The sequence below is a fragment of the Moschus berezovskii genome, chromosome 12, assembly GCF_049115385.1.
Source record: "Moschus berezovskii isolate FMDL1 chromosome 12, NW_MosBer_1.0, whole genome shotgun sequence".
Classification (NCBI taxonomy): Eukaryota; Metazoa; Chordata; class Mammalia; order Artiodactyla; family Moschidae; genus Moschus; species Moschus berezovskii.
In genome coordinates this window covers 44,590,096-44,616,426 of record NC_142471.1, presented here as the reverse complement: position 1 = coordinate 44,616,426, position 26,331 = coordinate 44,590,096, and the positions used below count along the sequence as shown (strand labels likewise).

The window sequence follows — 26,331 nt, the reverse complement described above, 5'->3', positions numbered from 1 at the left end:
AACTCAGGACTCCTTATTTTCTTCCCATCAGCTAGTGTGCAAAAACCAGTCCTGTTGCAAAGTGAATCCCCTAGGAAACCCAGAAAAACAGAAATGAGGAATTGAAAACAACTTACAAAATTTTTGTCATTCAATGTAATGAGCTTACTCTCTTCTTTCTTTTTTTCCTCCTTATAAAATTCTAAATTAAACATCTCCGACTTTGCAGTCACTCTTGGCCAAGCCTCATTCTTTGCAGCGGACCCAGCCATGTTTATGCAGTGGCTGCAGCCCAGAGTAGTATTTCAGAGTCATGCATGTAGAAGGGGCAGGAAGTGCAGCAGGAGGCAGACCCGAAGGCGCTAGAACAAGACGTTTCTTGAACCATTTCTGAGGGACCTATTTTATGACCATTTTCAAGCCATGGTTCTCTGCCCCTGGGTCTTCCTCACCCAATTCTTAACCCTGTTGATTCATTCCTTTAGCATTTATCGAGCCTCTGGTGAGGTGGGCATTATGCTAGTCTTTAAAGATACGAAAATGACTGAGACCATCTGACCTCAAGTGGCTCCCAGTCCAACTGGGGAGACATACAGATTTCAAAAGATGCTCCCACTCTGGTAGTGGAGATATCAGGTGTGCCCAAGGTGCGTGGTGTTAGGAAGGCACCTGGAGGACTCGACACCTAACTGGCTGTTTGCACGAGACTTCTTCTGGAGGTGCTCCTCGGGCTGAGGTCCGAATGGTCCCCAGGCATATGAATGAATGTGTGTGTTGTGGGAAGGGGGTTGGGGACAGTACAGGGCATGCAGATGCACAGCAATGAGTGGGCTCCAAGGTTCGGCATGGTGGCAGCTGGCTGTGTTCTGCTCTGTTATTTTGAACATCCTTGAGATGCTTTTAATTCTCCTTTGAAAAGAAATTAACTTCTCAGGTGTATTCTCAGGGTTACATCGACAAGGCATGCCAGTAGGTTACAACTGAAGGATATATCGTTTTGTGCAGTTCAGCTGGTTGTGCAGCGTTGCTGTCTGTCGGGCCCTGGGTCCACTGCTGACAGATCGTTATTGCAGTATCAGCCCCAGGGCCCACAGCCTGGGCCAGGTTCTCACTCCTGCACGAATGTGGCGAAGCCAAGGAGCATTTGCCCTGCCTGCATCTGATTGGAATTGTAAGTTTATGTTTATTACTGGGTTCTCTTCTAAGTAGCTGCCAGCAGCGTCAGCAGTGGGCTGACTATGGCAATCGTGTGGGGAGTTGGAAACCCTGCCAGAGAACACCAGGCCTGCTTGGTTTTATGTGGCTGCAGCTGTGACTCTTACATGTGTGACTCTTTTTTAAAACGAGGGGATGGAAAACATGAAAAGTGATTACTTTTTCAAAAATGTAAATATTGGACTATTTACTGCCCCGTTCTACTTTTAAAATCCGTCATCTAGCTTATTTATTGAAATAATTGAATGTAGACATTTCTGAGGCCATTTTTAAGATTTCAGATATCTGGGTCCAGATCTTAATTTTGACTCACTCCCAGCCATTTTTAGGTTATTCTGTAGTTATCTTCTTGTTACTATCATATAAAAAGGCGGCCATACTTCATGATAATTTACTATTTACAAATCTGTTATTGAACTTTTAAATTGACGTTTTCCAGCAGATATCTTCTGATGGCTAAGTATCTTTACTCATGATGATCATGCTCTTCACAGTCATTTACTGAGCATCCATTTGACCGATTGTCACAGTTTTCGAGCAGATGTACCTGTTCCAGAGTCCTGTCATGTGTTCGTGCTGTGTTGCATGCTCACGTGCAGATTGTGTTGAGCTGTACGTTGCCTCTGTTTATTCCTCTGGAAATGAACGTTGTGACAGTTCACTCAGGGTTGTGTGAGGTTTTAGTAAGTACCTATGATTATATATAATACATTAATTCATTGAGCACCTATTATATTCTTGTCTTATGATAAGTGCTTTATATGTGGCACCTCATTTAATCCTTCCCCAAATCCGGTGACATAGATGCCACTCTTCCCTCATCTCAGAGTCTAGGAAACGTAGATGCTAAAGAGGTTAAGTTGCTTGCCGAGGGCTGAAGTGGTAATACATAGCAGTAGGATTTGATTCTGGACCATCTGAGTCTGAGGGTTTGGGCCTGGGCCTGTGCTTGTTGGGCGTATGTCAGACCCGCTTTATTCACAGCACGGAAGCCCCTTTTATACCTCAGACTGGGCAGGCTGCTCAGACTGTAGGACCGGCGAGTTAAGCACACTGAAGAGAGCTATCTTAGACCCTGTTGGCATCTGGGATGGGAAGACATCTGTTTCTCTCAGAGTTGAGGTGAATCTGGCTCTCCTCCACCCCACTGGCATGCCGCGTGGTACTTCTTGTTGACCAACACTTGGTGCTGCCCCACGTTAAGTGGTGCTGGTTAGATGGTCAGGTCTCTTGGTGATTTGCCACATGAGGAATTACTGCTTTATATACCAGGAGAATCTCTTAGCTGGAGCCACACGTGCATGTGGTTTTATAACGCTGGTATTTTCTGTCTTTAATATGTGCATATGATTCTACTGGGGCACTTTGTCTTCACGATGATACAAATACTTGTAGGCAATAATGATTTTCCCCCACCACCTTTAGTCATCTGTTAGCCAAACTGGATAAATGTTTGTCTCTTTTCATCTTTCTTTATGAAGCGGAAGGCACTGGAATGCAATCATTCTGTAGTGGCTTATGTGGTTTCCTAGGTGCTGTGTGTTCTGTGGCTACATGATGCCTATATATTTCAGAGAAGAAAGAGTGAGAGGGAGGAAGCTGAAACTGTTGAAGCAGTGTGATGTGGTGGGAAATTTAATAGCCACCAAGATTAACTGGCTAAGTCTAAGGAAATAGCCATCACTTGTCAGTGAAGTTTAAGGTGTGAAACACTTACATGCAAAATATTCAATGACCTTGCTGTGCCAAACTTGTAAAGCCAGCATCTTATGGTGCTTTTCTTTTTCTTCCTGTAAAATTATTTTTGAGTAGATGCAAAATGAAGTATTTTTAAGTGGCTGTGATTTTTTAAGTTTTTGTGATTTTTTTTTCTCAAAATTTACATTATCCACAAATTTGCTAAAAAGAAACATCTTTTATTATGCAGATGTTTGGTTCTGAGAGTAAGAATTTGGGTACCGAGGGTTATCTCATTATCTGAAATTGCTTGCTTGCTAAATTTCAGATAATGAGAATCAGATATGTGTGTGTGTATATATATATATATCAGGAAAATGGATATACATCATTTTAGTTTCTAAGTTCTAATTGTAAGGGATATTTTTATATCAGAATTTCTCAGCCTGCCACTGTTGACATTTGAGACCGGATAATATTTTGTTGTAGAGGACTATCTTGGACATTGTAGGATGTTTAGCAGCATCCTGGCCTCTACCTGCTAAATACTAGTAGTATGTCTCCCCTCCCCCCAGCACTTGTAACAACCAGATTGTCTCCAGACGTTGTCAAGTTACCCTGGGGTGGGGGTGGGGGTCACCCTCAGAGGATGCCCAGGTTGCCCCCACTATTGAGAACCACTACTGTATACCATGATACACCCGGGCTTCCCTGGTGCCACAGAGGTTAAAGCGTCTGCCTCCAATGCGGGAGACCCGGGTTCGATCCCTGGGTTGGGAAGATCCCCTGGAGAGGGAAACGGTAACCCACTCCAGTATTCTTGCCTGGAGAATCCCATGGACGGAGAAGCCTGGTAGGCTACAGTCCACGGGGTCACAAAGAGTCGGACACGACTCAGCGACAGAATGGAACGGAACTGTATACCATTGCGCTTACCTAAATTTGTAGATAATGTGCAACTCAGAAGCGGAGCTAAGACTGTTAGAGCCACTTAGCAGTACTTCCTGAATTGCATGGTGATGACTTTTAAGAAAGAAAAATACTAATTGAAGAGAGGAAGAGATTGCCTTTAGAAGTTAAGCACAAAAAGGCCATTAAAATTTTCCCATACAAAACAGTCACATATTAAACTTTATGGTTATGTGATGGCTGTTTTCTTAGGCTTGGCTGTGTACTGCCTCTTCCGTTGTCTGTTCTCTGAAAATCAGCAGCAGTGCTTGTTTATAGGCACTGTGAAGTAGTTTCAGATCACCAACTAGTTCTTCCTTATTGATCACAATCAAGCCTTAGCTAGCCCTCCTCTTCCTTACTCTGAAGCGCTGACATTTTCACCAGGCTAGAATTAATCGGAGGACCTGCTTTAAGGTCTTCCAGCATCCATGCACGGGGTGCCTGTTGCCCCATGTTTGGCCTCTGTGCTGGTTTGGTAATCGGTGTTGGACCTGGGCCGGGTGTGCAATATGATGCTCTCGTGTTTTCCTCTACCTTCCCTCTCACTTTCTCTGTTAGTCCTGCACAGTCAGGGCAGAGTAATGACTTCTTAAATGCGTTGCTGTTCTCATCCCCTTCCTGTGAGCTTTCTACTTGGAAGGCATTTATCTGTGTTACTGTTCTGTTTCATTTCCACCATTTTGTGAAATTCAAAGTGTCAGCTGCATGCATACTAAAAAAGCTATCCTGTTGTTTTGGAAGCAACTAGAATGTGAGGCTGTTGACACTTTTTTTCTTATGACACCAGTGTCCATTTTAGTTATATGGGTGCAGAATGAGTCTGACTACATGGCTGCACCTCCCTGATAGCCTTGCTGTATCACTAATGCTCTCAGGTCTTTAGACTTGTCTTTTGTTATACGTAAATGGAGTCACCCTTCTGAAATATAAATGTTCATCCTATTTCATATCTGAAAAGCATCATATAACTAAATTTATAACTTAGATTTTATTTAGCGAACACCTTTTTCCCTCAGTCATATCATTATCCATACTTTTATATCGTTGATGCCTCTCCCTAATTAAGTAATCAGCATGTGAATCTGATACACAGTAATTTTGACCAAAAACTTGCTTTATGTTCCAAGATGTTGTGGTGTTTTATGCTATGACCATCATATCTTTAGCACAGAAATAGTAATTATAAATAAAATTTATTTTTTCTTACATTGTCATTTTGGAGCTATGACATTTAGTATCTATAAATTTAGTTATATTGAAATTTCCACTGAATATTTTCTAGAATTAAGTTCATATATCTTAGGAACTAGCAGAGAAATTTTCCCTTAGGGTATGCCGGGAAAGGAGCAAGTAGTTTTGATAATGAAATGAGACCTTACAGGAATATTTCTAGAGCAGCTATAATAATTCAAATGAGAATTGAAGAGAAGGGAAAAGAGAATCTTTTTTTTCTCTTGAACATCAGTGTTTTGGGTAATGATGGCAGCAGAAAGCTAAAGGACTGTTCTATTTTGTCTGTTTTTTTTCTTTGTATTACTTTGAACTATTTTAATCTGATTTGGAACCAAAGTAATGAAAATATGATTTTTGTTTTCATGGTAGGAGATGGAATAAACTGAGACTGAAGGACAAAGAGAAGAGTTTGAGGCTTGAAGATGATTCTGAGGAAAGCGATGCTGAATTTGACGAAGGTTTTAAAATGCCGGGTTTTCTGTTCAAAAAACTTTTTAAGTATGTGCCATGTGTTCCTTCCTTTACATCTGTCATCAAGCCATTGTGTACAAATTAATATTTTAGGAACTACATAGTAGTTACCTGTGGGCCCTTAAGGTACTTGCAGCAATTTATTTTGAATACGGTTACATCAAATAAAATTTTAGCCAGATGCTGTTCATTAAAATTAGATGATAATAAATTGACTGAAGTGTGCATTCAGTGTGTTTATAAACTTATAAATCTATGTGGACCTGTCTCAACAGACTAAAAACACTTTAAAGGCTATTTATATCAAGTTACTTTGTTGTTGTTTTTAGCATTTTTAAGGGACCAAATCTCTAATTTCTTAAATCAGATTAATTAAGAAGAATTGCTTATTAAAATCAGTATTGCAGAGGTCCTATACTTCTGTGTTGAAATAAAAAACTTTGTAGAGATTTTTTTTTTGAGTGTCTTGTATCGTACCTAAGGGTATACTTCTGAGCTGACCAAATGTGTATCTAAGTATTTCCTGTAGATGTTATTCTTATATCAAAAGAGAAGATGTAGGCAGACACCTTCAGGACTGAGTTTCTACTTGAAACTGTGTTTTATATGTGAAGTGGCCCAGGGTTGCAGATAAATGGATGCCCTGTGGTAGATGCGTGTCCATAGCCTATAAGGTCTGGTACAGTCTCCGTGATGAATGTAAATACTGAGCCAGGTTTTCAGTCTCATCCCTTCTGGGATTAACTTAACAAGGTACTTTAAGAAAGCTTCCTTGATGCATATAGGAAGTTAAAGCGTTAAGTAGCTTTTTTCTGTCTCTTGTATTATCACTTGGTAGTTGGGAGCAGGATGTAAACATCTTTCTTTGAGACACTTAAGTTTAATCTCCTTCACAGATTCAGCTGATAGCCATGCCTGAAACTTGTGCAAGATGTCTACTTAAAAACAGCCTGCTTTTCATATTTCCTCTCAAAGAGCTTTTATTATAATTTTAACTTTTCTCTTGAGGGTGGACGGGACAGAGGGAGTAGTTATTTTATCCCAATAAACATATAAGAAAGCTGAATCCTAAAGATGTGAAATATCTTGGTTGGGTTGCTATACTGGACAGAACTATAAAGAAGAACTGTAGGGAATCTCTAGTAATTTTTGGAGATGTTTTTATAGCCCGTAGAAGTGGCTACTTTGGCTGTTGCTTTTCCCAGATGAAAATTAACTATGGAAAGATAAATAGAGATAATATTTATTGGCAACTCTTTTCATCTTCTCTAAAGTGATTTCTTATAAGAAACAGGCCAAATAGTATCTGTGTTGTACTAGCAGAAGGAATACCCAGGTTACAGATTAATTTAATGAAGACAGGATACTTCTACATGAGTATTAAGTGATTTGGCAAATACCCTCAAAAATGAAGTTGAATGTGCATTTTTGTCTAAATGTGGGACTTTCTAGCAAAGAAATTTCGCAGTTAATAGAATTAAACTTATTATTAAGAAGGTATGAAATTCAGTGTATTGACTATTAACCTTATTGTAGTTAATGTAAATACATGTTTAAAAAAATTTTGTCTCAATTGCACATTCGTTCAAAATAAGTTGACTCACTGGAAAAGACTCTGATGCTGGGAAAGGTTGGGGGCGGGAGAAGAAGGGGATGACTGAGAATGAGATGGCTGGATGGCATCACCAACTCTGTGGACGTGGGTCTGAGTGAACTCCGGGAATTGGTGATGGACAGGGAGGCCTTGCGTGCTGTGATTCCTGGGGTCGCGGAGAGTCGGACACGACTGAGCGACTGAACTGAACTGAACTGAACTGAAAATATTTTGTTTTCATTTTTCATCTCTGAAAAGCAGAATTTTAAATATTTCATAAATGTTACAAAACTTCTGTTTCTTTTATTCTGCTATTTGAAAAAAAAATGTAATATTGGCAGAGTTTCCAGTTTTCTTTCATGATTAAGTTTTAGCCAGGCCAATTTAATTTTAAGCTGTAGATATATTTTTACCGTATTTACCACACTCTGTGGAATGAAATTAATAGGATATATTTGTACATAAAGGAGTCAGCAGATACTGTTACCTATTTAAGTGCTATTTTCTGCACAATCCTGGTTAACTTTTAAAGTTCTGTTTTGAAAATTTGCCCAGCAAATATATTTGACTCTGTGATTTAGCAGTGAAGTGACAAAATTCAATCTTTTGACCTTACTTTTAGCCACACTAGTAAATGCAGTCTTAGGTTAATGTGACCGTGCCAAGATACACCAATTATCTGTGGTTCTTTTGTGGTGCTTCAGTCTCATGGGGGAAGCAGAGTATAGTAATTCTGTTACTCTTACAGCAGTTTGTAAAAATCTTTAACTTTTCCTGAGGAGTAATTTTTTATGTTTTCAAACATTATGAAAACTGAATTCCATAGCCTGCTTTCATTTAAAGTATGTAATTGTTTTATAGTGTTTTATTATTAAGGAAATTAAAGCAATAAAACCTGAGTCAGTGACACTGCTGGAATCAGAACCCAGGTCCTGGAAGTGCTCATCCAGTGATACGTGCCTACCATCCAGTGTGCTGATGCAGCCCAAGGGCCTTCATAGAAAGAGGGATCTGTTCTTTGCCATCTTTGCACAATGTCCCCAGGTGTGGTTGGGGATTTCCATGTAGTGATGTGACTTACAAGGCTGCCTAGTCGGTGTTTTTCCTTAAGTTGTTTCTTTAGTGTTAATCAACTTCTTATACATACAACCGTATGCTGTTTGAACGCCCTTGGAAATTACATCTGTAGATGAGGAGACACTGAGCACACTGTCTCTGCCTCTCATGGGTCACCGAGAATCCAGACGACCTAACTCCCTCTGGATACCATGCTGGTCACCCTTTTGTACTCCTTTCATTGTTTCTCGATTGTCCCTCTCTAGGTTCTTTCAGTTGATTGGCCCCAAACGGAGAGGGATTGGAGCCATGTTGGGTGGAGACAGTTTCATGTAGTGGGAAAGCATTGGAATGACCACTGGGACATTTTGGCCCCTGTTCTTCCCAGAGGAGTTGGCCCCCTAGTTTTGTACCTCAGTAAAAGGAGGATGGTTGACTGGAATTCAGTGGATTGTGAACGTACATCAGTTTTCTGGGGAACTTTTTGGACTACATTTTTTTCCACAGCTGATTTTCAAAATACTGGGGGAAAGTTAATGATGATATTCTTACTGAGAGAGGAGTAAATAAAACTAGTTTCACAGGGACTGAAATCCGTGAGATTTTAGGGAGAGATACCATGTACCAAAGAGTAAACATTTGGGCAGTAAAACAACAAAACGACCTTCTTTTAGGGTAGCCATCTCACTAACCTTGGTATTTTCTTTGGGGGGAAGAAAAATCTTTAGCTTTCATTGTCTTCTAAGTGCTTTTTCCTTTAAATTTTTAAACTTGGTGTATAATCTTCATGCCATTCCATAGCGTTAAATCTTTCTTTCATCCTCAGAAATGCATCTTGCTTTGTTCCTTTTTAAACTTCACTTTTAGATTATTGAATTAAGCATACCATTGATGGGAAAGGGAAAGGGCAAATACCAACTCTTTTTTCTTTTTAGAGGGAGAATGTATTATTTCTATTTGACCTGTACTTATTTAAAATTTTATTTAAAATCAAGCTTAAAATTTATTTATTAAAATTTTAATAGCTCTGACCTTTGTATCTATGGTAAAGTCACTGAATCAAGTTCTACTTTAAAATATTAAGAGACCTTTTGTGTTTTTGAGCCTTTTAACTGTTTTTGTTTTTTTTTTGCCTCTGCTAGTAATATGACAGACTCATCTGTTATGTACCAATTTTGTGATTAGCCCTATTCTTTAGACTTGTTTATGGCCTTAAAATTTAATTTTTCCTATAAAAAGATAATATGATTACCAAGTGACTTTTCAATAGTATATAATGTAAATTGTAGTCTTCTCTGTCTTGCTTTTTTATGCTGTTCAGATTGGAAAAGTAAATGTTAATGCATCTTTTCATAGAAAAATTATTAGAACTTTATATAACTAAAAACATTTGAGTTTTTTTTTCCAGGAAGATATTGAATAAAAGATAATAAGTTTATGCTTGTTTACTAGGCTATTTCTAATGTTGAAAAAGAAATGAAATAGTCCCTAATTACCCTATCTATCAGTTTAATTAGAATGTGTTAATGTTCTGTAAAGAAAAATGTGTGATTTTATGCCTTAGGTAATCAAAAATGTATGACCTTATAAATATAATACTCATGTAAAACACACATCCGGCATGTTTCTCTGACTGGTACTAGAACCTCGCTAAATGATTAATTCATGAGTACTTTCTGTTATGATCTGTATTACCCACCATTTGCCATTTTCCTTTTCTTGTTGGTGTTTGTTGTTGTAGGTACCAGCAGACAGGTGTTAGGTGGCTGTGGGAATTGCACTGCCAGCAGGCAGGAGGAATTCTGGGAGACGAAATGGGATTGGGCAAGACCATCCAGATAATTGCCTTCTTGGCAGGTCTGAGCTACAGCAAGATCAGGACTCGTGGTTCAAATTACAGGCAAGTGCTCCTCTGCAGACTGTCAGTCTGTGGAGCTCAATTAATATTTCATCAGATGTATTGCTGTGGAGGAGGGTCTTGTGAATTATTGATGACATTTCAATTACAATATTCCTTTAATTCTTTTAGTGGGGGACATCAAAGGAAAATTTTTACGAGACAATGGAGCTGTAGGGCAGGAGAAATTAAACATGTAACACTTTTAATGAATTCCAGGCATTGATGCTTCATTTTGCAGATGAGCCCCACTAGATATTTTGGGTCAATACAGTGTCTAAGGTTAGCTTCTACAAATGGATTGTTTACAAACTCAATTATGTTAATATCAATAGTTTACACAATATGGAATTTTAAATTAGCCATAATACCTTTAGTTCCATTTATTAAATTTTACATTAAAATATTTGTTCTGGCAGGAGACCAGGTGAGCATTACAGTAAGTGCAAAGTCTATTCATGGGGAAAGTTGAATCTTTGGAGGATTTCTTTTATAATCATTGTGCATGATAGCTTTTGTAGATAGTGCTTTTTTTTTTTTTTTAAATGACATTACATACTTGTCTGCTCACTATGCTTTATCCCTACTCTCCCAGTCTTTAAGAATTTTATATAAATTTGAAAGTCAAAGTCTAAATGATAGAAATATAAAATGATAGAAAACTATTTTTTGTTGGGATCTTTATTTTCTTTAGGAATTCAAATAAACTATTAAAACTTTAATTTTCTGAAAGAATAAACATTTAAACTATACTTGTTCTTTGTGATAGGACTGAAATAGTTTATCTTGAAATCCAGTGAGCATTTCCATATTTAAGCTGTAAGTTGACTTTTTCTGTAAATCAGTAATGGTAGATGAATTATGTAAATCAATTAATGCTAGATGAATTATGTGGAATATTTAATTTTAAACCCAGATAATCCAACAGCTCCTTGAATTCTAATAGGCTTTACCTAATGAGTAACAGCAAGATATTTACCAGGCACTTAAGTCTTAGAAATCCCAGGCAGTCACAGGGTGTGATTTGACGACCCCTTTAAAAGAGTGTTAGTGTGCCTGAAGGCGGCCTCAGCAGAAAGGGACTGTCTGCACCCTGGTTCATCAACAGAGAAATGTTTACTGGAATGTTGTGTGTGTTGTGGATTAAGTTGCTTCAGTCATGTCCGATTCTTTTCAATCCTGTGGACTGTAGCCCGCCAGGCTCCTCTGTCCATGGGATTCTCCAGGCCAGAATATTGGAGTGGGTCAAATACAAACAATTAAGTGTTAAGTAAAGAACTTTTTATTTTATCTTAAGAGTTTTTTGCTTTGTTTTTATTCCTTACTCTTGTCATTAATTTAGCAGATCAGCACATCCTATGAGCAGTACTTAAAGTTTTAGGATATTTTAGAAATACTTACACAGTTGTAGGAAGGGAAAAATACTTTGGGAGATTTTTAAATATTAAATGTTCTGTTGTTACTACAATAAAGTGTTGAAGCAGAGTTTTTTCTTCTGATATTGAAATTCTGTTACATTTCATGTGAAAACATTCCATCCCAATGGAAAAGTCAAAGTTGAAAATGGGCATTTAGTGTTTTCTTACCTAGGTATATCATTAATTTACGGTTTATAAAGTGCTGTCTCTGTTCCGAACAAACTGTTGGGTTGGCTTGCCTCTGCATTTCTCGTTTGTTTCGGTTTGGTTTTGATAACTAGAATGCACCAAGCCGCCCCAGATAGTTTCTAAGACTATCTTTCTTTCCTTAAATGATTTCTGGGATTTTCTTATTTTCCATCTCTTTTCTTCCCTTCCTTTCCTGTTATCATGAAACTTGAGTTGGGTCTAATACGCCGGGCCTGGGAAACCTAAAATCATCCCTGCAGTGTAGTTTTGATCGAAAAATTAAAACATGTTCTCTCGAGTGGTGACAATCCAACTAGGAGTGAACTGTGGGCTAATAATGAGCAGCAGCTGTAATCAATTAACTATCAATGTGCATCTCCATTTTTCCATAATGAAATAGTGTGGCATGTTGGATTATAGCCCAGATCATCTTTATTAAGATAGTATTGGTAGAAGTGGCTTCCCAGAATGCAGTTATGTATCAGCCAAACAACTGGTCTCTGTGAATAGAGGTGTTTAGAGGAGCTTGGTCCCTTCTCTGTGCATGTGCCAGGGCAAATTGTATAACATTTTTCTCACAATTTTATAGTATGTCCTCCTCTGAAATTAGATGAACTTGGAGTCTTCCTCTTGGTTTATGTCCTAAAGAGAAATAGTCGGATGTATAGTCAAACCAAGTTCTGCATGAGCCAGCATTGCTTCATGGGCTGTGTAAATTTCCTCTGAACTCTTGCAAGCTGTAGATTTGGGGGCTTTTATTTGAATGGTCTTAGTGTTGTAATTTTAAGGTCAATGATCCTGAAACCATGGATGTCTCTGGGATACCAAGAAGGAACTTAATAGTAAAAAGAAGTTTTTAATTTTTGTTTCTTTAATGTGTTTTATATGTAATATCTTTTAAAAAGAGGGAAAATCATACTTACATGTGGTTAATAAAAATCACTGGTTGTTTTCCCAGTTCATAATGTCTATACACTATATACTTTTCTCTTTGCCATTCATACTATAATGATAGGACCCTGAACTTTATGATGGAGAAGAAATAAATGGTTAACCTTTTAAACTTCAGTTAATACTCTGAAGTCTTCGATATCATTTAAGAAATTCCTAATTACAAATAAATGGCCTGAAAAAGTTAATAAACTTTCAAAGGTAAATATTTTTGCTTTGTTGTAATTCCTGATAAGTTCAAGGCTATGAGTGGCAGATTTCTATCCTGCAGGTTGAAATATTTGACCACAGAGGTATTGACTTGTAAACTTATTAGGTAATCAATGATAATCAAAGATGAAAGAAACTGTAGCCAGTTTAGTAATTGGTACTGATTGCTCTAGTACATTTAGCCCTTTCTTAAGATCATCTCACTGGTATTGAGGACTAGAGAAGGGTGGGACAGTTGATGTGATTGTTAATGGATGTGATTGCCCCTTCTGTGGTTCCGGAGCAGTCTAGGTCTGCTCCTGGATTCCCACTCTGTGTGAAAACCTCCATAGTTTCCTAAGAGAATGGCAGAAACTGAAGGGCATAATAATGCCAGATAGATGTTAAGCTAGAATAAAATGTTGGCCTTAAATAATATTGTAACAGTTGACAACGACCATGTTATAAAAAGAGTATAAAAGCTGTATGACCTGCAAAAGCATATGTATGTATTTATGTTTATTTGAAAGTGAGTTTGTTTTTAAATATTTTAGATAGTAAGTGAATATTGATAGCTCTCTAATTGCTCTTGGAGGATAAAAGAAGTTGCTGCATTTAATCCTTGAAGGGAGTATTGTCACAGAAGGGGCCAGGGCAGAGCTGTACTCTCCCAAGGAGTTTGAGGGGACCTGCCCTTGGGGAGGCTGAGACCCTGCTGGGAATTCTTTAGGAACCGTCAGCCCCTGGCTTCTTGTGATCTGAGCCCATTCTCTGGAGCGGAGGGGCCGGGGCAGTAACTGGCTGAAGGTTGGGAGGATTTAGAAATGAAGGCAATGGCAAGCTACTCCAGTACTCTTGCCTAGAAAATCCCATGGATGGAGCAGCCTGGTAGGCTGCAGTCCGTGGGGTCGCTAAGGGTCGGACACGACTGAGCGACTTCACTTTCACACATTGGAGAAGGAAATGGCAACCCACCCCAGTGTTCTTGCTTGGAGAATCCCAGGGACGGGGGAGCCTGGTGGGCTTCCATCTATGGGGTCACACAGAGTCGGACGCGACTGAAGTGATTTAGCAGCAGCAGCAGTAGCAGCAGAGGTATTTTGTTACACTGGAGTAAAAAGGTCAGCCTTATTTAGGTTATGGCTTGTTTTTCTACAGAATTACAAGGTATTTTTCAGTTGTGCAGATTATTTTTAATATTTCCAGTGCTGTGTGGTTTAGTTTACAAATTAAATTTGAGAATCATTTATTGAACTGTAGCAAAAAAAAAAGTCAACCATGATTTCCAACTCAAAAATAATCTCTTTTAATGTTTCAATATAATTTTCTTTCAGCCTTTTAAAAGAAGTTTTCATTAAAAAAGCCAATATTCTTTCATTGCCTTCACACACACACACACGGTGATATATATTATGACAGGGTTAATGTGGAGTCCTAACTAGTATGGATGCACCAAGGAAAGGTCCTTAACCTACCTGGAGAGAAAGGGACAGGAAGGGAGGAAGTTGAGGGCTGAAGGACAGGTTGAGGGTGGTTGGAATAAGAGGGAAAGAAGGGACAAGGTAAAGGCTGAGAGGTCAGAGAAGTGTACACTTTGTAAGAACTGGAAGAGCGCTGGCAGGGGGAGTGCTGAACTTTGAGGGGCCGGTCAGGATGAGGGCTCTGGAGAGAGGTGATGCTGAAGAGGTGGCCAAGGTCAGATCCTCGTGGTCTCATACAGCAGGGTGAGGTGTTTGGACTGTCTCAAGAGTAAGGGACAAACATGAAAAGGCTCTTAAGCAAAGGGGTGAGGCATTCTGATTGTGCTTTCTTTTGAAAAGATGGTGCTAGAAAGTTCAATATCCTGGGTAATAGATGATAGTGGCTGGAAGGGGAGTGTTAACAGTGGAGACACAGAGTGACTCAGAGGAAGTATATGTGACATGAACTCTGTAGCTGTTGGATGCGGTAAAGAACAGGCGTGGACAGAGGCCTGGATTTCCATTGAGGGTACCTGGAGAATGGGTGACAGTTCTTTCCATTGGATTAGGAAACCTGGGAGGAGGGACAGTTCGGCGGAGGATGACGTGGTACTGTGGGGACATCTGAGTGGAGAGACCAGCCGGCAGTTGGACATCTAGGCAAATGGTACTTTGGAGTTCAGAAAAGAGACTGGGGCTGGAGACCTAGGTTCACGTTACCAGTGTAAAGAGAGTGATTGAAATCGAGAGGCTTAGTGAGATGGTAGCATGGGGAAAGTGTGTGCAGTGGATAGCTTCAGATATTCAACATCCTTGTGGGCAGAAATAGGCAGGGGACAGAGAATGACAGCTTAAAAATCGCCAGTGACTCTGCTGCAGAGTGTGAGGTAGGCGATGAAGGCTCCAGTGTCCTCTGTCAGTCTCAACTCCTGGTTGCCTCTGGTGGCTGAGTGGTAGTCTCGTATTGAAGAGATTCCCATAGCTAGTTTGCCTTTGGCTTAGGTTTCATGTTCTGCACCGACTGACACCTGTCTCTCAGCAGGACTGAAGATGACGTAGTAGAAGCATTGATGTAGTGGGGGTCTGGGCTCAGACAAGAAAAGGGCCACTGGTTCCATGTTGACAGGTAGGAAGGAGGGCAGAAGGGTACTGATTCAGTCAGGTACCTGTGGTGTACTATGGATCAGGATATTTTGACTGCCTGTAAAAACAATCCTGACTTCATTTTGGGTTAAATGTTTCCATAATGTGTGATACAGCTAGGAACCTACCAGGGAGGTCAATTGTAGGCACAGTATGATCAGAAGCAGCCCAGTGGTGCCCTCAGGAGCCTAGGTTCTCCTGAGGCCAGTTCTTCTTGTGGTCATAAGATCTCTCTGCACAGTAACTCAACTGCCAGTGGCTGCCGGGCTCTTGTTTCCTTGTTCACATGCAGCAGGAGAGACCGAGAGATGACACTCTCCCTGACCTAGAGCAGAAGTGCTTCCTTACCGTGAGCCAGCCAGTCTTCCCAGGCCCCTCAGTGGACTGGTGAGCATCTCTGGGGGAATGCTGTGTGCCAACAGGCCACAGATGAACTATGTTTCCGGCTTCTTCCCTCTTCGCCATAACCAGACAGTGGTCAGAGTCCCATCAAGTACGTGTCTGGGAAGGAAGAGGGGACACCTGCACAAAGTTGTTCTGTTCAGAAGGAAAAGGAGGAGAGATGAATGTTGGACATAGTGGCCATGACCAGTTTTCTGGCTCCCTATGTGTAAATGAATTGGGATGATTCCATCAATTATGTGGCTTTTAGAAAGACCTCAAAACATTTTCCAGGTTTTAAATATTCTTCAAAGATGATTTTAATGGTTATATGATATATTCTATCTTAACAAATCCTAATAGTATTTACTATATACTATTCTAAGCACTTTATAGCTATTGAGGTAAACTCCATGTAACTGGCAGCTGTTCCCATTTTAAAATGAGAAACTGAATTTCCAGTAGTGTGTGTAGAGCTGGGATTCAGACCCAGTCAGTGCTCCTAGCTACTTGCCTGTGCAGTAGTAAAGAAATTGGATGGTTTATTTAGCCTGTCTCTTATTTACAGATGTTCAGGTAGCACCCACTTTTTCTGTAGTACAAAGAATGCTACAGTGTGTATCTTGGTACACAAATGTTTGTCTTGGGATTGTTTGGTCAACATGTGACTCTTGTTAAGGCTCTTGCTCTGTAGCGCTCAGCTGCTTTCCACAAAAACTGTGACGCTTGAACTCTGTTGACTGGGGCTTTCTGGGAGAAAAGGTCACTGGTGCTCACCTACTGGTTTTGTATCACATGGAGAAGCGAACAGCACGATGTAGTGCAAAAGCAGGCTGCAGCTATCAGAAGACTGACTTGAGGTGTTGGTCCATCTCCTGGTAACCATGGCACCTTGGGCACACCAGCCTTCAGCGGCCTGAACACTGCAGGATTCTTATCCTGCTGGCTTCCCAGGGCTGTGAGACTGAGTGAAATCTTGTGGGTGAAAACTCTTGATGAACTATGAAGCTTCAAACTGATTGAATATATTCTTATGTTCACTTAGGTTGTTACATACCATTTATGCCTTCGCTAATCTGGAATAGAAGAGAGAAAAGTTTCCTTGTTAGGTAGTTTTTGTTTGATTTACTTTACTGTAAATGATATTTTTAACATATTAGCTGGTGGTTCCTCTCAATACATGCATCCACTCATTGATGAATGGGGTTGTAGGGATTTCACTAGGTGGGTTTATCCTCAGTAGGATTTTCTTTTTTGAGCTGTAAAGTTTTGTTTGTTTCTTTTTTCATGTTTTGGCAGTTAATCATCTGTATACTGTCATTCATGGTTGCCTTTTCCTCTTGGACATTTTGGGTGCAGGTTCGAGGGGTTGGGTCCGACCATAATTGTCTGTCCAACAACGGTGATGCATCAGTGGGTGAAGGAATTTCACACGTGGTGGCCTCCATTCAGAGTGGCAGTTCTACACGAAACCGGGTCCTTTACCCACAAAAAGGTAACATTACAATACTTCAATACCTTTTTGCATGTTTTGTTTTAAAACCTTCCGTTTTACATGATTGTTTTTGCTTTGATCCATTTATTTCTCAGATGTATGTTCTGATAGTTCTTTCATGCATTTATTGTTCTTGATTCATTTTCGAACTCTGTATTTTCAGAACAGTTATGAATGTAGTCTTTATCATTCTAACAGCCAGTGGTGATGACAAGACATGTTCTTGTCCAGTGAAACACAAGCCTGATACCCTGAGTGGGACCAGAAATCAAGGGCCTTATGCAGTAGTTAACTGGCTGGATTTGAGGCATTACTGGCTTTAAACAGTTTTAGGAAAGTAGGTACAAAATGTAATTAGTATTTTAATCAGTAAAGGCATTTGTTAACATGCTTTTAAAATGTGTTTTTAATGAGCAAAAGAACAGCCTGCCGTTTTGACATTTTCGTTATTTGTATTATTGCCTTTTAGTTAATTAAGTTGCTTTTTGTTCTCTGAATCCTTGATTGCCATTTAAGTATAATCACTGTTCTTTGAAGGTGGCATTTCTTCACTTACTAGTTGTTTTAGCCACATCATCAGAAAGGAAGTTTATCATCTGTTCTTCTGTGGGTAGCATAGATAGCTTGTATTATGCTTTTTTAATTCTCATTTCTGTCTGTCATCTAGACTGTAAACTCTGCAGAGTGGAGACTATGTCTTCATCATTTTTGTATCCCAAGTGCCCCTACAGCTGAATAGATGATAATTACACGTTTTCACTGGGGTTTGCAGGTTACTCTGTAGATGAGCAGTGGCAGTTTGTTATGAGTTCTTCTCTGCTGATTTTCATAGCTCTTGAGTGAGGTCTTCGTGCCCCCATGAAAGCAGTGCCAGCTGAGAGGGCTGGTGAATGTTTGCCTTGCTGAGTTAAGTACATGTGAGCCACTAAGCTCCAATGTCTTTGTAATTCTGCCAAGACCCCCTTTCCTCCAAATTCCTATTTGTTCATGATCATGAGTAAGCAGAGCTTTTGATAGAAGTGAAACAGGAGTATCTATAATTTGGTAGTTCAGGTTTGGTGAGGTGGAATCTTGCTTTTACTAGCTGTTGTTCAAACCAGCTGACTTTGCCCTGAATTTTAAATGATAAATGGAAAACAAGTGAGTTGAAATAATTAATGAAGTGAGGTAAACGCTGAAGTTTTTAAAAAGTGTTTTTTTAGCAGCATAAGTTTCAGTCATTTTTCTAGTCAAGCTGCTGCTGCTGCTGCTGCTAAGTCACTTCAGTCGTGTCCGACTCTGTGCGACCCCATAGACGGCAGCCCACCAGGCTCCCCTGTCCCTGGGATTCTCCAGGCAAGAACACTGGAGTGGGTTGCCATTTCCTTCTCCAATGTGTGAAAGTGAAAAGTGAAAGTGAAGTCGCTCAGTCATGTCCGACTAGTAGTGACCCCATGGACTGCAGCCCACCAGACTCCTCCGTCCATGTGATTTTCTAGGCAAGAGTACTGGAGTGGCTTGCCATTGCCTTCTCCGCTAGTCAAGCTAAATTGTTTTAAATATCTTGTTATCACCCTTGTAAAATATTTTTGATTCCTTTTTTCACTTGTCTTTCAACATTTCTTAATGTTTTGTATTGCAGAATCCTGTACTAGAATTCATTAATTGATGGCATATCTTAGAAAGCACATTTTTCACATGTTCCTCTTTATCCTTTTATTTTCTTCTGTGCTTTTTCTGTTACACCTTGAGCATATCATGGCCCACATATATTTCCTCTGTTAGCCTGAAAAGCAGCCTTCATGCAAACGGAATAGATTGACTAATGAATGGAAATAGAATTGACATTGGTCAGTACCTCTGTTGATGAGTCTTGCTTCCTTAACTAGCTTGGAGGCAAACAAAACCTTAAAAAACAGATTATTCACCTTTTTTTACAGTGATCTGCACCTTCTGAGATGTCTGGTTATGCACAGATACGTGCATACATATAATTGTTCATAGTTTTTCTAGTACTTAATGGTTTACCAACGACTTTAATTTGACAGTTCCTTACTTAAATTTTGAGGAAAATTAAGGAGGCTTGTGTTTTTACTCTGACCCTTAACTCTTTGTATAGTTCCTTTTCTGTTAATAAAGTGTCTCATATCCCTAAAGATGTAAGCTGTTATGCAAAAGATTGAAAAGGTGTTCTTCTGTATCTTTCAAACCATACTGTCCACTTAGAAACACAGTTTATTATTAATATTAGTATCAGTTTATTATTTGTGATAACATATTGAAAATGTGTTAATTCCTCTACACAGGCCTTGTTTCCATTTCTGGAAACAAAATTCCTTGTTTCTGAACATTTCTGAGATCAGAACTCTGGCTTCTGGATTAAAACACTGAGTAGCATCTGATCCCTCTGCTTCTTCCTTTTGTATTTGTTTTGTTGTGTACAGATTGTTGTTACCACCCATGCACACTTGTTGGCTTACAGGTGTATGTTAAATTGCAACAGAGTTTACATTTCTTAATCACACTTCAAATATCCTGCAAGTGGTGTTCTGTCCTCTAAACCAGCTTTTGATGTCTAATTTCCTTTCCATCCTGTAGGCTGAAATTTCTCTTTTCCATGGGGAAACATTCTGTGCCCACTGGCCGTCCTGTCTAAATAAAAGGGCAGCACTCTGGTATAGGGACATTCAGTGCTGGAGAAAATAGGGAAGGGAAGAGAATTTCTCTTTGGGAAGCGTAACAGTGTAATAATGCCAGAATTATTATTCTTATTCAGTAGATTATTCTTATTTTTCTAAAGATTTGTTGTAACTGGCAGATGTTAAACTTTGAAAATTTTTAAAGTTTTTCATTTAGAGATTAGATATCAAATGATCAAACAGTTTCTAATGGAGCTTATCTATCATTTTTCTTCCCTAAATTGCCTTTTAGCTTCCCACCTCTCTCACCATGTGATCCTATATTATCTTTGTTAATATTCTCTTTGGTTGACAGCATAATTTTGCCACCTCTCTCACCATGTGATCCTATATTATCTTTGTTAATATTCTCTTTGGTTGACAGCATAATTTTGAATTATCAAATGCATACTCAGCCACCATGCAAAAAAAAATATGTGGCCAGTATTTTCAATCAAATGATCAAATCAGATAAGAACATTTTCAGGCTCTGAATCTCATTTAATGGTCAGTTGAAATCTCATTTACTAGAATTCTAGGATTTTCCTTTTCTCATTATGTTTTATGATCCTTTTTTCTAATGGAGAGAAACTTGATACGTAAGTTGATTAATCTTTATTTGTTGAATAACTAAATACAATATTGTAGGTATGCGATGTTATTTAGGTTGCAAAAAATGGATATGATGTTTCTAACTGGCCTTGGAAAACTAACCATTTTCTTGGGGAAAGAAAAGATAATAAAAGAAGTCAGTTTTATAATACTTATCTCATAATTAACAGCAGGTGGTGGCATCTTTAGCACTGTGTTGTAAAGTTTATTTAATTATTAAGTACCCTTTTTTTCAATTAGTTGAAAGATGTCTAGTGAGAAATATCTTGCTTATATTCTGAAACAGTTGTCACTTTAAAGCTCTCTCACCTTTCCCTGCTTTGTAGGACATGGTAATACTGTGGAATAGTTTTGATATTATTAATTCAAAGAGATTTATCATTTTGATCCATTCATGATATTTAGAGCCTTCAGTTCAGTCGCTCAGTCGTGTCCGACTCTTTGCGACCCCATGAATCACAGCACGCCAGGCCTCCCTGTCCATCACCAACTCCTGTAGTTCACTCAAACTCATGTCCATTAAGTCGGTGATGCCATCCAGCCATCTCATTCTCTGTAGGAAATGCAGCAGTGGCATAAAGATTTAAAGGCATAGATTTTATAATTACCAGGCCAGGGCTTGAATCTTGGATCTGCCATTTTATAGCATTGTGACCTGAGGCAAGTTGCTCAGCTTCTCTGAGCCTTGTTTGAACTCCTGAAAATGGGTATTTTTTTTAGTAATTTTTTGAGAATTTGTTGGGTTCATATGGGTATACAATAAACTTAGTGTGCTCCCCAGCATATAATGTTTACTCAAGTAATTCCTACTATTGAAAACAAGGAATATGGTAGGCCTCTTCATCTCAGTGCTTGAGAAAAGACATTCTGCTGTTTTTGATTGATTCAATATAATTATACTTGAGATAGAAAGTTCACATTTGCTTTATTAAAAATATTCACAATCCTTCACATGTAGAACTTTTTCACCCTGTGTCTAGGTACATTGGCTCCAAATAGATACAGTGAAATAGAATGTTAAAATTCTTTTTTGGGAAAGTCAGGGTATGACCAGAGAACAGACCACACAAGGATGCGGCCATCTGGCACAACTGCCATCACATGTTCTTTAAAAGGGCCCATTTTCTGAAACACTAGCATGAAAAGACTTGACTTTTTAAAAACCTGGGAGTCAAGAAAAAACATCACAAAAGTAGAAAAGGACAACATGGTCCCTCAAGCATTCTAAATATTTCAGATCCACTCCAAGTACACAGATTATAGCACAAAGTGATGTTAGTTCCTGTTAACTTTCGAGACAGTATATACACCTGATACAAGAAATGATAGATGCTACGCTTGTTCTGTAAGGGATATTGTAATATTATTGTTGCCGGGGCGCTTTTTTTTCACTGTCAGCACAAATCCTTGTTTATTAAAGATTTAGCTTGAAGGAAGTTTTAATTAATTACAGGTGCAGTAAATTCTGCCTGGGAAGCTGCCGGGCTGTGTTCCTGTGAATGGCCTTCATGTGCCTGTGCTCCTCTCGGCTCTCCCTGCTGCCTGACAGTGTGATTTATGGCTGTTGTTTTCCACCAGTCCACTGTTTGCCCTCTAGGAGGGATTGGTCTCCTGAGCCTCTATAATAACAGCAGCGCTTTCACAGACATCTTTTAATGACAACAGCACTGCATTCAGTAAGTCAGGCTAATTGCAGATGTACCCTATTAATTGCAAAAACTAGGAGAGGTTACATATTTTACAAGCTTTTAATTTGGAAACCGCCCGAGATGATTTGTCTTAAGTGTTTGGATAGAGACCTCCATAATATTCAACAATTCACCATTATTGAAACTCCGGTTTAGGCAGTTACAGAATTCTGAGATTGAATCAGGTGAAAATAAATAGTCTTAGATGTGTTTTTACCCAGTGGCTGTTAAGTGGAGGTTATATTTTCAATGCAGATGTTCAGCAAATTTCTTACTCTTTTTATAAAAGCATCTTTGATTCTTACTCATCATCATACATCTTTCTGAATATGGTAGAAAATTTATATTTCTATAACTATAGCTTAAATCACAGAGTTTTCCAAATAAATTTCAATTCTTAGACATGCCCGTGAAGCTAAGCATCACCCTGGTGGTGAGTAACTGGGAGGCTTGGCATCCCATTTGTTTAACTGTGGTAGAGGGATGTCCAGAATCCAGTTCAGGGTGGTGTTCCTTGGAGTGTAGTGGAATGACAGTGGTGAGTTGGTGAATTCAGCAGCTAGGAGTTCTGAGGTCATGAACAGGTGGACCCACATGGGCAGGGTTTGGCTGTGATGCAGTGGACACTTTGTAAACGTGAGTGGTAATTCCACTTCTGCCGTATTTCAGGCTCCAACCAGTTGTTGTTTTCACTCCCATTTCTCTCTGTGCACACAGTTCCATGCCTGAACTCAGGGCATAGGACAGGGCTGTGTGTCCATTTGCTGTTGTCCCTCACCCTGCCCTGCTTCATGATTTCTAGCAGCCACTGCTCTCCCAGGAGGCGGGAGAGATGGGGATAGAGTTGCGATGGCTGCCTGCTCAGAATTCCAGTGGAAAGTTAAGATGCAGAGGAGCTGTTGCAATCACCTCTGGCTTCTGAGAATCTCAGCACTGGTGGGATGAGTGCAAGGTGGAGCAGTGTATCTCTGGACAGCTTGCATGTCTTCGCTGGACACTCGCTGCCATGGTGGGGCCTGAGGCCATGGATAGCATTGTGGTCAGGGAGAAATGGGTGGAGGCGAGGCAGTGTATTCATCATAAGGTACCAAAAAAAGTAGTCAGGAAATGGTTAAATCAGGTGTGGCCTCTGTGCAGTTTTGTGCAGGCACTGAAACTCATGAAGTAATATTAATGATACAGCTCTCACTTGTTGAACATTTACTAGTACCAGGTATTATAGCTCTTACCTCTGAAGTTTCAGCTGAGCCCTGAGGTGTATATGATATAAAACAGTTTCTCTCTCTTTTCCTCTTTCAAAATTTTTACCTCTTTCAGAAAGGTCAGTGTTACACCCTTTATATTCTATTAAATTAAAAAATATTCTAATTCTTCTTTTTAAGATAATATTTTTGAAGATGTTGAGTTTATAAAATTTATATGATTATGATTATATGAATGATTGTATTAGTTTTCCTAATATTTAGCGATTCTACTCCTGTGATGCCTTATTCGCTTAATATAGTGCTAAATTTTTATTTATAAAACAATGGATCTCTAGTGAGAGGTGCATGTGAGAATTTTGCTTCTGTCAGTTTTGAAAACAGGGTTTTGCTAGTCTTCTTGTTCTGTATTTTGGAGTCATTTAAATCACAGAATTGATACCTACTTCACTCATAAAACCTTTGGGTCTAGTAGACTTCTGGTGGGAAAAGTTTAACATTGTTTTCAAGTCCTTAAGTATGGGTCTGATTGGTTTGTCTCATTTTTCTTGGGTCCGTTTTGGTAATTTATTTATTTTTAGTAAGTGTCGTCTGTCAGGTTTCAGATGGCATTAAATTGCACACTGCATTGGCTGATACTTTGTGTTCACTGCCTCTGTGGGGACTGACGTTTCTCATGTTGCTATGTTAGTCTGTTCTTCAGGCTGACTTTACAGAGGTCTCTCTCTTTTGGGGTCTTTTCAAAGAGCTGTTTACATTTTTTCTTCATCAGGCCTACAAAGTTTTGTCCTTGAACTTCACTAATTTTTGTTTTCTCTTACTGTCTCACTGTCCCTTTTCCACCTCTTGCTCTGGCTGCTTGGTCTGATTTCAGCCTCAGTGGATGTGAGGAAGGAGGGCCTCTGTGTGCTGAGGCTCTGCCGAGAGTCGTCAGAAGGCGCCCACTGGCGGCGAGCCTCAGATCCTTTGCACCCTAACTTTGAGACTTTGAGTTGCCTTCAGTCTTCCTCTCTCTCCTAATGTTGAATTCTAAGGTTTTGTTGGCGTTTCCTCGGTATATCTTTAGTAGTTCCCGTGTGCTTCATTCTCAGTGCCAGTCTGGGTTTTGGCCATACTCTCCTAGTGGAAAATGTCACTGCTGTCAGCCCACTGTCACATGGCAACCCCAAAATAAATGTTAGGTCTGAAGTTTAGTCTTTTTAAGTTTAGTCGCTCAGTCGTGTCCGACTCTTTGCGACCCCATGGCCTGCAGCCCACCAGGCTCCTCTGTCCACAGGACTTTTCCAGGCAAGGTGCTGGAATGGGTTAGGTCTGAAATCACTTGTCTATTTCCTAGTCCTTTCTCTCCCTGTCAGTGGTTTGATAGTCCTACAATCTGTTTCTTTTCTGATATTATGCTGAAGACACACGACTAAACCACCACCACAAGAGCAGCTATTAGGGCTTCCCAGTGTTAAAGAAGCTGCGTGCCAAGTAGGAGGCCCTACTTCTATCCCTGGGTTGGGAAGATTTCCTGGAAAAGGAAGTGGCAAGCCACTCTAGTCCTGTTGCTTGGGAAATCCAATGGACAGAGGATCCTGATGCGCTGCAGTCCATGGGGTCACAAAGAGTTGGACGTGACTTAGTGACTGAACGGCAGCAGCAGCTATTAATCAGTAAATGGGCTTACATTGTTTTGCAAATGTACTTTAGCCTGTTTTCTGTCACAGTAAAGAATTGAACAGTATTCATTACCTATGTGCACCCCATTCTACCCTTGGATAAGGGATTTTTTTTTTAGTACACTCTTATTTTTCTCCTGTTCTCACTCTTGCTAGTTAAACTCGACTTGCAGTAATGCAAAAATAGGTCCTTTGTTTATATATATTATAGATCCTTTCTTAACAGTTTCATTAGTATTTAAAACAATATTTTAATGTTTAATTATTGTTGTAATAATTTAAGATTGGTAAGTTTATTACATGAAATCTTCCCTTAAAAATATTTTCTTTCATAGTTAAGAGGCAGTGTTGCCTAATGCTTAGTTAATGCTAGCTGTGGAGTCGGCTTCTTTTTTATACTCAAATCCCACTCCACCACTTCCCAGCTCTGTGACCTGATAATATTATCTACTCTTTCTAAGCCACAGTTCTGTCATCTGGAAGCTGGGGTTAGTAAGGACCCCTGTCCTTTCTCAGAGGTGCTGTGAGCTGCCCGTCTGTGCTGAGCCTCGGGTAGGGAGCTCTGCTGTCTGCTTTAGTGCAGAGTGTGGAGTCCTCAGCCCCCTTCTCCCACCAGGCAAAGGGACCATGTTCTTAGAGTGACAGCACCCCTGCACCAGCTGGATGTGGCATGCCATTGCTAGGCCATCTCCTGCTAGTTTGTTTTTTGTCCTTGCCTGTCTAAAGGTGGAATTTATTTTTTTCTGCCAAGCATGACTGCTAATTTGGATCAGTGCAGAATTCCAGAGTCTTTGATTTCTCCTTAGAATTATGGAAAGATTTCCCCCTTGCTCTCTGACATTTTTAGTGTTGCAGAAAAGATATTCAACACAGGTAGAGTCCTTTTCTTCTGAAGGGAATCTTTTTAAAAAGTCTGTTTTGTTCTAATTAGAAGCTACAGCATTTCTCTTGTTTGTCTTTATTTTTGGAATTCAGACATCTAGTTGGTATATATCTAGGTGTATGGCTTTTTCAGTGTGTCTGCCTGGCACTCAGGAGTGTTTTGCTCCGTGGACTCTAGGCTCTTGTCAGAATTTTTTGGTATCATTTTAAAAAATCACTTCTTTTAATCCCTTGTACTCTGTCCTCCTTGAATTCATGTTACGCATCATTAGAGCTCCTGGATTTGTCCTTGTCGCCTTGACTTTTCCTTCATTTTCTTGCTTTTGTTTT

At 39.5% G+C, this 26,331-nt stretch overlaps 1 protein-coding gene across 6 annotated transcripts in view; it reads left to right on the top strand.

Annotated features, from left to right (window-relative positions):
• Positions 1-26,331, top strand: part of ERCC6 (ERCC excision repair 6, chromatin remodeling factor) — a 74,553-nt gene that overhangs the window by 25,401 nt on the left and 22,821 nt on the right. For all 6 annotated transcript variants that reach the window (XM_088842096.1, XM_088842093.1, XM_055425250.2 and 3 more), the window contains exons 6-8: positions 5,425-5,553; positions 9,918-10,076; positions 17,164-17,299. In XM_088842096.1, the coding sequence (XP_088698222.1) occupies positions 5,425-5,553; positions 9,918-10,076; positions 17,164-17,299 (424 nt within the window). The remainder of the gene's footprint in view (positions 1-5,424; positions 5,554-9,917; positions 10,077-17,163; positions 17,300-26,331) is intronic.